The following is a 12,202-nucleotide window of genomic DNA, read 5'->3' on the forward strand; positions in this document are numbered from 1 at the left end:
ATGTTTTATTGTTGTTGCATCTGACAGAGCGGAACACGGGTTTCACGCCATTTTGAGATATCGGCTAGCCGTTAAGCAACTAGTTGGAAAGCAATGTGATCGGCCCTTTGACGCTATGCCGGTTACATAGTCGTTAAAAAATTATATTACTTTATTATTTGAGTGCCAGTCCAACTATCACCTTTGTAATTCAGATTACGCTTCCAGCCATGTCCACCGAGGGAGCAGTCGACCAGGTAGCTACATGCAGTTGTGCTCACGGAGAAGATAACCTTTACTGAGACGCTAGCATAACTTAGCTTGTATGTTATTCTTGAATAACATGTGATGTTACCAAGCAAACGTAATTACGATATATACAATATACTCTATTTAGAACACCCGTATTAGATTATGATTTTTCCGATAGTTTGAGATTATGCGTTTGTTGTGAGGTTTAACAGTAATTAGTTGTGCGCCATATTGACTGGCTAACCCTTATGTTAGCATTGTCAAAATTTAGACTACTCGTCTGTTACCGCGTTAGGCTAACTGAACACCATTTGCATGTTCACTTGATATTAGCGCACAGTCGCATCTAGTCAGCGTTGATGATTCCAGTTCCCACCGTGCTGGATCGTTCTCAGTGGCGCCCAGCTAGGAAGCAGCAGATGTTCTGTGATTCTACACCGGTTTTCCCATCCATAGCGACAGTCCTGATGTTCTTTATTGTTCTTCTATAGGAGCCTAACCAATATTTCAGGGCCCAATTAATCATTGTGTCCCCTGTCTATGTAATAAAGCCTGCGTTTAGTGTTAACGTTGACCCTCCTCTGCTGCGGGCCTCTTAAATCGTTAAACAGCGACATAGTCATGCACATGTTCAGCTGCATAACCCTTTTGTCCTCTGGTTTTGTGTTGACTTGCAGGCAGCGGCAGAGTATATCCCGGAGAAGGTGAAGAAGGCAGAGAAGAAGCTGGAAGAAAACCCATATGACCTTGACGCATGGAGCATTCTGATTCGAGAAGCACAGGTTTAGTGACACAGAGTTGCCTTCCTGGGGTTAAGTAAACTGGGGATTAGGGTGGGGGCTACAGTGGTGATAGATTGTTAAAATGCATAACACTACGTCTTTTTTCCTACATGACTGCTTCTTCCTGTTATCAGAGTGGAATGTAAACGCATTCTTCTTCTTTAGAACCAACCCATAGATAAAGCAAGGAAGACATATGAGCGACTTGTCACGCAATTCCCAAGTTCTGGCAGATTCTGGAAACTATTCATTGAAGCTGAGGTTCATACTTTTCCTTTACTTAAGAGTGCATGGCTGGGAATTTGTCTAACATGATCAACAATGTGATTTTCACACAAACAAAATGTCTCTCTTACTTCAGTTAAGTTTAAAGTCACAATTCTAGCTTTGATTCACTAGATCTGTCTACTTTGTATAGTGGCATTGATCTTTAAACTCTACAGTCTTATTACAAGTTTATTATGTTACACACAAGTGATGAATAAGACATTTTGATAGTATCTGCCTGAGAGTATTTTAGATTTACTGTAGGTGTAGGGTGATATAAAACAATTTGTCAGGCTCTAGCTAGACTCTTCAAGAGTTGTGCCTTTAAACACAAAAAGGGGAAGTAAGCTCTATTCCTTTTTCAGAAAATAATGTTTCCAGGATTTAAAAAATTATTTTTCTCTGCGCCGTTTTTAAATGGGGTAAAGTGCATTTGTTGCATGTTTGATTTGCAACAGCATTAAAACAATTTAAATGGTATTGGAGTGCATTAGCCTTTTATTCACTTGTCGTGTCAATTTATTGCCTCCTGTGTCATTTCTTTCAGGTAATTTTATAAACAGATTTTTTTTTTTTATTGTGTGGCCCATTCTTTCCTTGTTCTTCCTTCCCACCCCCACCCCTGCATATTCCACCCAACAGGCTTTGCTTTTAGGTAGTCATTTACTGATAGATGGATTAAATTTCCCTTCCATATAATCCTTTTTATTAGCAGACTAACCTGATGAAGTGCACCACCACCACTACCTCGCAGATGACTACTGCAGTTGATTTAAACACACTGCTTGCATAGTGTTAGTGCAAGCATCAGAATTTAGCTAGTGAATCGTCCAGTGTGGTGTCCAGGAAAATGATGGCCCTGGTGCTGTGAATTGAATGCGGCTGTATGTTGAGATTTTTTGTGGTTTGTTGTTGTGGGGTTGCTGCCCTGATTTGAAGCTACCCATTCCCCCCATACCCTCGCCCCCAGTCTTTACTCACTTTACCAACAAGTGCAAGTGAAGATATTTGAAATGTACACCTATGCATTGCTCTATTTACCAATGGAGTAGTCATGTCAAAAACAGCCCTTATTTTCTGTAGGCTACATATAGATGGCACCAGGTCAGTGTCAAACTACTGTTACCTGTAACAGTTGACAGCAAGCAACATAAAAAAGAGCAGTGTGGTTAATGCGGCTACTGGTGATGGGTGATATATGGATCATAAGAATGTACAGCAGATCAGAGAAGACATTTTAATAAAGTGGACTTGACACAGCCAAACATCACTGAAGCTCTTTCTCTGGAAGGCAGTTCATTAGGTTTCAAACCAGCATAATGTTCGTGTACTGTCCGATGAGAACTACATTTAAACAAGTTAAAAATGGTAAAGTCACATTGGTGACAGTAAAACTTAACCTGATCTGCAGAAATTTAGTGTTAGGTGGTGTGACAGGGAGCCTATCATCTCCATTTTGGCCCAGGTGAAATACCTACACTGAAACAATGTAAAAAAAAAAAAAAAAAAGATTAGGTATATAGTTTGCATTATCAATTATTAGATTATAATTAGGTAAGGTTAAGTTTAAGTTGTTCTTGTGAATGTAGCCCATGGTCTTCTGTTACTGGCTCTCAACCAAATGTATATACAGTTATGCTTCTAATGAAAGTATAGGGGGAAGTGGGTACAAGCTAGAGGCAGAAATCCCCGTGTGCATAATCCTTTTTGGCTAATAACTCAGATTATAAATTTAAATGCAAATTGTGGAGACACCTAAAGTAGAACATAGCAAAAGATTTTTTTTTCATTGTTTACAACAATATTCAATCAGTTTCTATTTTTCACCTTATTTTATATAGTCAACAACTCGACTTGCTGAGCTCCAAGCCACAATTTATGCAAACGTACTCTAATATATTATTGTATTTAGATGTTTGTGTTTGCGGAAATGATACCCTGTATTTGAATTGGCACAAAGTATTGTTTTTAATTCCTGCCACAGATTTAGAAGCAGGCAGTGAAATTGTCTGTAGTTGCATTGTTGTCAAAGGCATGTGCTGGTAGGACATTTTAGTAGTATGTCATGAAATTTATTGTAAAAAGACACTCCCTTACTTGGTAAGTATGAGGATGGATTTATATCATTTTGTCTTTATTAGAACCATAGTGGAACTGTAAATTTACCAATCAAGATGAATGCCACAAACGTACAGTGCTCCTGTATATGCTGTAATTATTCTTTTTGGGTGTGTACGGGGGTTCACTACAAAGCAGTTTCACTAAACATCATAGTGTGTATGTTATTGTGCAAGTCGGTTTCTCTTGAGGTTTTGCAAAGGCTTCTTTTGCGGAAGTTGCATGCTAGACAAATATGTCAACCTTTTTATTACTTGCATTGCACACATGGCATTCATTCAAATGGGCAGCAATTATCTGAAAATGAGCCTTTGCATGTTTATGTATTTATTTATTTTGTATTTGTTTTTATGGCTTCCTATGCATGATTTTTAAACAACTGCCACGGTGTGCGAGAAAAGCACATTGAGATCAAATTCTGTGGTCAGTTTTCATGATGCGGTTTGTCATTTTTTAAAATCTTTTCTAATGCTTAATGCGTGGATAGTTAGGAAACAAACAGCAAAGACTGAAAAACATTAATCAGCTTAGTCTATACTTTTTTCATTTAAAGGGAATGCACATTGTATTTAGAAAATTGTAACTTGTACTGCATAAATGGTCTAAAAGCAGGGTTGTGTATAGTCACAGCTGGATTGTAGAATTAGTGCACATTTTAGACTTGGTGACTACAGTGTCAGAAGAGTAATATCAATCAAGTGCTATTATGGGGAATGGGAGCTAAGAAAATTGAATCCCATTATCCCATATACAGAAGGTTCATTATAATTTTGATACAGTGTAATAGTTTCCATTCCATTCCGTGGGCAGCTGTGGCTCAGGAGGTAGAGCAGGTCGACCATGAACCAGACTGTTGGTGGTTTGATCCTTGGCTTCCCTGGTCCACAGGCCAAAGAGTCCTTGGGCAAGACACTGAACCCCAGGTTGCCCCCACTGGCTGTTCCACCAGTGTATGAATGTGTGAGTGAGTGGGTGAATGGACAAATTGTGTAAAAAAGCGCTATACAAGTATAAGACCATTTATCATTGCAATTTTTTAAAAATTGAGTTAACCAGAAATATTCCCAGTTTAGTCATTTTTCAGAATAGTGAGAATGTCATAATTTGTTTTCCTAATTTGTTGCTACCTCCTCTCAGAGCTAACCAGCTTTCCCATCGGGGTTGTATAATTAAGCTAATATTTAAATATCTAACTTTATTAACATGAACCTTCTTTTCTACTATGAAAGTAAGTGTATAATATACCTAAATAGTCACAAAGGTATGTTGTAGAATTTTGTTACCTGGTACTAAAGGCTCTCCAGAATCATAAGTTTTGTAGCCATTTTTGCCGACTCAGTACAGTGTAGCTTGAAGATACAGTTAATCTATTTCAGGGAACACATAAAACATTTGCATCAGATGAAAAATCTGATTTTATTGATTTTGTTTTTCTGTCAGAGCTCCTGTCTTACTTAAGGTAATACACCAAGTGTTCTACACTTTAAATGTTTAAAAATCCTGTTTAGCCTTTTGCTTACAAACAGCTTTCTGAATTGCATTAGGGCAATTCCATAATTCCACATTTCAGATTATATCTCTAACACATTGCAGGTGAAATCATGAATTTGCTGATTTCTTGGCTTGAGATTTTCATATTCACTGATTTTTTTTTTTTTTTTTTTTGGAGCTAAAAACTTAATGTGACCAATGCATTGCTGAGCATGTAATGTATGTCACTTTCTTCAGGACAGGTACCCCAAAGGCAGTCTAAAGTGCAGCAGGCATTAAAGGATGGTGTTGCTTTACATGTCTTAGAGTTCAGAAAAAGTTTCACAGAAATACATGTTTGTAGTGCTCCAGTGTAGAGGTTTTTCGTTTTTTTCTGCATTCTATTAAGATTTCATTTTGGCAGTTTTATGAAATATATGCAACTCTCAGTTATTGCCCTGTTCATTGATTACATGTATTACCAAAATCATTATGATTTGTTAAATGTAGCATTTTCCTTTGTAGAGACTGTACATAACAGGCCGCAAGATGCCCCCAGGTTAATGTGTGTTTAAATTTGTTACAGCAGGTGACTCAAACAGTCAATACAATATTGCCCCTTTAGTTCCACCAAGTAAAGTATGAATATTATTGACAGAGTTCTTTCAACCTTGTTAAGCATGTTTTTAAACTCACCTGCAGGACCACTGTAACATTTCACTTACAGCTCTGGCAAAACAGTGGTGTTACAGCAGGGGACTACATTTCTCAGTGCCATGGAGAAATTTTCCTGCTGGTAATTTTTGGCAGTACCATACTATTTTAAATTTGCTTTCTATACTCAGCATATCAGTTTAAACACAGTGGGAGAAGTACATGGGCCTGAGTTGCTAATATCACAGAAACAGCAGCTTTTCTTATCTGTACTGGAGGGTGCTGTGATGAAACGTTTATAACCAAGAAAACACACTCGAAGAGATTTTTTTTTAAATGTCAAATATCATATTTCTAAGATTTTACCTTTTATTTAATTTTACCTTTTTATAAAATAATATTTAAATTCTATATTCACTTGTGTTTTTCTGGCTTATGTGTAAATAAACCCCTTTTTTAAGTAATTTGTGATTCTTGTGTGGATTTCACTTTGTTGATCTTCAAGGTCCTGTGTGTGTATGAAAGAGTGAGTGAGTGAGGCCTCATTTGCATGAACGCATATTCCCTTTCATAGTAAAGCAGACCTGAATTAACAATACATTTACACTCTTATTTGCAGATCAAGGCTAAAAACTATGACAAAGTTGAAAAGGTAAGTTTCTAACACTCATAAAAGCTGAGTACTGTGTTCTTAAGATATCGGCAAAGTCATTAATGTATTACAATTTTTCTGGAAATGAAAACCTGACAGGTTGATACACAGGAAGTGTGCAAACTTAGAGAAAATGTCATTTTTATTTATTTTTTTTCTAATTTGGAAAGTGAAAAGTGAGTTGCTTTGCATACATACTTCCTTGCACACGTTATATCTTTGTTTTGTACTTACTGTGGATTGTATTACCATGGCTTTATTGTTAGGTTACAGAATGAATGTTATCTCTGTTGGCAACACCTTTTTATAAGTAACTGATTTTAATTTAAGTGTTCTTTATGGATTCAGTGATTGCACTGCTAACCTCTGCATTGTTGTTTTTTTTTTCTCGCTGTGTTTCCAGACAATAAATTTTGTGGGTCTTTTCTAAAATGCTCACTTTGGTCAGTTTTTACCTGAATAACACTGCAACACAAAATAAGACGTGTGTCCCTCAAACCCACCTTAAAGTCTGATGGATTCACATGACGTTGCAGGGGTTCACTGAAATGTAGGCCACATCTGAGGCTTATCTAATGAAGGAAAAATTGCTGTGCTGGTTTTCCTTCATGTTGCTGGAATTCCTCCTACATGGGATATGCTACTAGTAAACATGTTAGTTTCAATATAGTTTAAAAAACAAATACTGAAGATGAATGGTTGTTTTGTAGAATATGTACATTTTGTATGTTTCCATTGTTTTTGTCTCAACTTACTTTATCTTTGCGTGTTCTGTAGTTGTTTCAGAGATGTCTAATGAAAGTGTTGCACATCGACCTGTGGAAATGTTACCTCTCATATGTACGAGAGACCAAAGGGAAACTGCCCAGCTACAAGTAAGACAATATGTATATCCAGATGTGTTGATATACTGCCATAAAAAACATTTTATGTCATGCATATTTTATTTCCCCCAGAGAGAAGATGGCTCAGGCATATGACTTTGCCCTGGACAAAATTGGCATGGAAATAATGTCTTATCAGGTACAACTCACACATTTACAGTATTTGTTGATGTACATGTGGAATTCTGTTATCTATTGTCATCTAAAAGCTGTTTTTTTTTTTTCCAGATTTGGGTGGACTACATTAACTTCCTCAAAGGAGTGTTAGTGGCTTTGCTTTTTAATGTTGTGAGGCTTCACAAATCGCAGTAGCCAACTCTTGGCACTTACTGACATTCATTGTTGTATGTTTTATTAGTGAGGCAGTGGGCTCATATGCAGAGAACCAGCGAATCACTGCAGTACGGAGGGTGTATCAGAGAGGTTGTGTCAACCCCATGATCAACATCGAGCAGCTCTGGAGAGATTATAGCAAATATGAGGAGGTGAGAGACCAACCCTTTTGGGGGCTGGTGCAGTGGCACTTAGCTATGGTTTAAAACAAGTACAAGTAAGTATTATTGTTCTTAATATTTCAATAGCACCTATTACATAAATTGAGTTGATACATTTGCCAATTTCTTTTCTTTCTGCAGTTTGATCATTTGTCAAATATACAGTATTATTTTATAGTAAAGCTGATAGGAATTATTCTATCATTAAAAATGATTATTTGTGTGATGTCTTCATGTTATCCCCATCAGATAATTAGTTAGCCTGTTTATGACAGCTAAGGGCAGAGCAACAGCCCAATAGAGTTTTAGATGTTTAAATGTGAACAGACAGAGTGATGGAGAACTAGACTGATTTCTGTATTTCATGAACAGGGCATAAATGTGCACTTAGCCAAAAAGATGATCGAGGATCGAAGCAGGGACTACATGAATGCCAGGAGAGTGGCAAAGGTGAGACAATGAACAGTTTATCAGAGATACACAGGCCTGTTTTCAAATCTTGAGCTGGATATAGATATTGAAAAGAGACACTTTGTAAACTAATACAGAATGTTGTATGGTTTGTGCAATTCAGGAGTATGAGACTGTAATGAAGGGCCTGGACAGGAATGCACCCTCAGTACCACCTCAGAACTCCCCTCAGGAAGCGCAACAAGTGGAAATGTGGAAGAAGTACATTCAGTGGGAAAAAAGCAACCCATTACGCACAGAAGACCAGACCCTCATCACAAAGAGAGGTACCTATTTGTGGTCTGGATGTATAGCATTTTGTGTTACAGTGTGTAAACAAAAGATCTGCAATTTTATGAAATGTGCTTTTCAAATCACTATCTGAATATTACTCTGACAATATTTTTCCTTTTGGAATGCAGCCACTAGAGGGTGGAGTTTGATACTTTTCCCCTCCAGATTCTGTTTATGGTTTTGGTTTTGTGTTGCAGTGATGTTTGCCTATGAACAGTGCCTGCTGGTGCTGGGACACCATCCTGACATATGGTATGAGGCAGCACAGTACTTGGAGCAGTCCAGCAAACTGCTGGCAGAGAAAGGGGTAAGAGATTAAATCTGTCAGACATTTTTTTTTTTCTTTTTTTTAAATGGACAAAAACCTTTTGAGTCATTTTTAGAGAAGAGAGACGTAACTTCAGACTGTGCCATAATTTTGTGGGTTTTTTTTGTGTCTCAGGATATGAATAATTCCAAGCTGTTTAGTGATGAGGCAGCTAACATCTATGAACGTGCCATTGGGACTCTGCTGAAAAAGAACATGCTTCTGTACTTTTCGTTTGCTGACTATGAAGAGGTGAGTGTCCAGTTACTTATTAGGCACAAACTATAATGCAGACCAAAAAGGCATGGACTTACCAGCATTTTATTATGACTGTCCTCATAGAGTCGTATGAAGTATGAGAAGGTCCACAGCATCTATAATAAATTGCTGTCCATTGAAGACATTGACCCCACGCTGGTCTACATCCAGTACATGAAGTTTGCCAGGAGAGCAGAGGGCATCAAATCAGGCCGCACCATCTTCAAAAAGGCCAGAGAGGATACACGCACACGTCACCATGTGTACGTAACTGCAGCACTGATGGAGTACTATTGCAGCAAGGTATGCGCACCTAATCACATTTTTAGTATGTGTATAGTGTGACTGAAATCTGTCTTGTAAATGTCTTTTTTTGGGTAAACACTTTGTTTTTATTGTCTACAGGATAAATCTGTGGCCTTCAAGATTTTTGAGCTTGGTTTGAAGAAATATGGTGACATTCCTGAGTACATACTGGCATACATTGATTACCTCTCACACCTTAATGGTAGGTTATGTGTAATAAAATCCTGAGCTGATACACAAAATTTAAGAAACTGATTTTTTTCTAGTACTAAGCTTATGTACTTATGTATTAGTAATTTTTTCCAGATATTACTAGATAATGTTAAGAGCATGTGATACTAAGCTTTAACATGAACGATTTCTCTTCCATTATTGTCATAGTAATGGAAGAAAAATGTAAGGCCTGTTCTTTCTCTGCCTCTCTCTCCAGAGGATAACAACACCAGGGTTCTCTTTGAACGTGTCCTCACCTCAGGAAGCTTGTCACCAGAGAAGTCAGGGTAATGTCAAGTACTAATAAAGTTACTTGTCTGTTGGTATCTCTTTGTGTGTTTACTTTGGTTTGTCTTTCATTCTTCAGTGAGATCTGGGCTCGTTTCCTGGCTTTTGAGAGCAACATAGGAGACCTTGCCAGTATTCTGAAAGTAGAGCGCAGGCGTTTCACTGCCTTCAAGGACGAGTATGAGGGCAAAGAAACAGCTTTGCTCGTAGATCGATACAAGTTCATGGACCTGTATCCCTGCTCTACCAGTGAACTCAAGGCCCTGGGATACAAGGTGCGTCATTTTGCCCTTTATAGATGATACAACATTGGATCTCTTGCTGGCATGGCAGTTAGACAGCTCAAGCTTTTCTGTTCAAATGAACAGATATGAAACAGTTTCTGCTGTGTGTTGGCAGGATGTGTCTCGTGCCAAACTAGCAGCGCTGCTCCCAGAGACTGTTGTGGCACCCTCTGTGCCTGCGCTGAAGGATGAAGCTGACCGTAAGCCTGAGTATCCCAAACCCGACACCAATCAGATGATCCCCTTCCAGCCACGTCACCTTGCCCGTACGTAGTCCTTTCTGCACAGTAAATGTGTAAAGCCCTTTGTTTAGGAGTCATGCCCACCAAACAGGAATATCTATATATTGATTTTATGCATAAAAAGATTCATCTTTGATGTCTTTTGTGTTTTTCCATATAGCTCCAGGTTTACACCCTGTTCCTGGTGGAGTTTTCCCAGTTCCCCCAGCTGCTGTTATCCTAATGAAGCTGCTCCCTCCGCCTACATGCTTCACTGTGAGTAGCAGTAGCCTAACTTCAGTAACTTCATACTTAGCGGTAATGTATAAAAAATGAGAGCAGCTATGTTTTTTTTCTGTGTGATTGTTTTTTTTTTGCGACAGGGTCCTTTTGTTCAAGTGGATGAGCTCATGGAAACATTCAGGAGATGCACACTCCCTGAGAGTAAGTTGTTACTGTTTTTAGCAAGACTAGCAAGTCAGTCAGTCACCCATGTGGTTCAAAGTAAAATATTTTCATAACTGCTAAATAAATTGCCATTAAATGTGCTATAGTGTGTTAGGTGTTCTTTCTCCTATTTGATATGTTGCATTTTCCGTCTCTTTAGCTGTTGATGCTGCTGTAGAGCTGATCACTGGCAGGCAGCCTGATGCAGGAGGGGAGGGCAATGGATCCACAGAGAACCATGCTATTGCCAAGTCACTCAAGAGGCCAAATGCAGACTCTGATGAGGAGGATGACAAAGGAGCTGTGGCTCCACCCATACACGACATCTACCGGGCACGCCAACAGAAGAGGATTCGATAAACAAATTAAAACACACACTGAACCCTACAAAAATGTAATCTGAACAGGAGATTATATGGGTTAGAAATACATGTCCAGATTTCTGAGTGAGTCTCACACGTTATACATCCATTGTACAGAAGCTTACACACACACAAATATAAATACATTCAATATGCACATTTGGGTGGTCTTGTGGCTTCTGTTTTGTTAAGAATTTTTATTTTTAAAGACTGATTATTATACTGTACAAAATTTTTAATTCAGTCATTGATTTTGTCACATAGCTCAGTTTTGACCTTGTGGTGATGGAAGTGGAAGTCAGCATTTTTTAGATAACTGGAGGAAATACAGTTACTTTCAATAAAAGTGGAAAATAATTCAACCAGATTTGATTTTTTTTTTCATACTTTATTGTAATCGTACTCTTACTGACTAGACATTTTTATTCAGCTCAGAAATGCCAAGCATATCATTACCACTAGGTGACAGCATATGACACTTCATTTTTAAGATGGATGCATCAGTCATCCTCTATTGAAATGTTCAGATTTATGCTATGGAAAATGGCAGGAATCCATAAACCTAGATTTAGCTAATATGCTTATGGACAAGATGGATGTGGAAGAAGGTTTGCTGTAAAATGAACTAAAATTGTGTTAATACAAACCTTTCATCTTAAACCAGCACATCCAGAGGCTGAAAAAAACATCGAATTTACACGATTAACATTTTAATAATCAGCTGTTCGAACTCACATTGCACAGATTACATCATTTACTACACGCACAGCCTTTGTTATGTGTGCGCGGCAGCCAGTCATGAAGTCTGAACGCTACTTTGCAACATTGGGGAAACTTCCAATTGCTGAGAAACTAGATCAACTATAATAAAGAAAAAAGTCTGCACTTTTGAAGGTGTTTGAATAACTTCTTCATGATAGAAAATAACTTGGTTTCGTAACGAGATTACCTGGTAGTGGTAAATTTCAAAAAGTCAGATTTTGTGATTATTAGGTATGTTAAGATTTACGTGTTAATAACGCATTAAGGCAAACTCATTTTAACGGCACTAATTTTATTAATGCGCGGTTAACGCAGCGCGCATTTCCTGTTTGACCCGTGGCCTAGCTCGTAGTAGGAAAAATCGAAAATGCAGCTATAGACAGTAAAGAGTGCAGCAGCAAACAGAAATGGAGAAAGAAAAGGGTCTTCTGAAGGGTAAATTCATTTACAAAACGCTG

General features: G+C 38.0%; 1 protein-coding gene across 1 annotated transcript; it reads left to right on the top strand.

Annotated features, from left to right (window-relative positions):
* Window positions 1-30: 30 nt before the first annotated feature.
* cstf3 (cleavage stimulation factor, 3' pre-RNA, subunit 3) lies at window positions 31-11,344 on the top strand. Its single transcript, XM_026320202.1, has 20 exons — window positions 31-236; window positions 909-1,013; window positions 1,179-1,274; window positions 6,142-6,174; window positions 6,952-7,049; window positions 7,131-7,197; window positions 7,287-7,321; window positions 7,417-7,543; window positions 7,925-8,002; window positions 8,127-8,289; window positions 8,494-8,603; window positions 8,739-8,855; window positions 8,946-9,164; window positions 9,267-9,369; window positions 9,598-9,667; window positions 9,748-9,943; window positions 10,068-10,218; window positions 10,355-10,449; window positions 10,557-10,617; window positions 10,781-11,344. Exons 1-20 carry the CDS (start codon window positions 210-212, stop codon window positions 10,978-10,980), a joined length of 2,151 nt encoding a protein of 716 aa, XP_026175987.1. The 5' UTR covers window positions 31-209; the 3' UTR covers window positions 10,981-11,344.
* Window positions 11,345-12,202: the final 858 nt, after the last annotated feature.

Source organism: Mastacembelus armatus, chromosome 3 (assembly GCF_900324485.2).
Source record: "Mastacembelus armatus chromosome 3, fMasArm1.2, whole genome shotgun sequence".
Lineage (NCBI taxonomy): Eukaryota > Metazoa > Chordata > Actinopteri > Synbranchiformes > Mastacembelidae > Mastacembelus > Mastacembelus armatus.

Excerpts from the sequence above, each read along its gene's own strand:
- cstf3 (XM_026320202.1), top strand. The coding sequence starts at position 210 with ATGTCCACCGAGGGAGCAGTCGACCAG. Across the intron at positions 7,050-7,130 it reads GGGAAACTGCCCAGCTACAA|AGAGAAGATGGCTCAGGCAT; the intron begins GTAAGACAATAT and ends TATTTCCCCCAG. Across the intron at positions 8,604-8,738 it reads AACTGCTGGCAGAGAAAGGG|GATATGAATAATTCCAAGCT; the intron begins GTAAGAGATTAA and ends TTTGTGTCTCAG.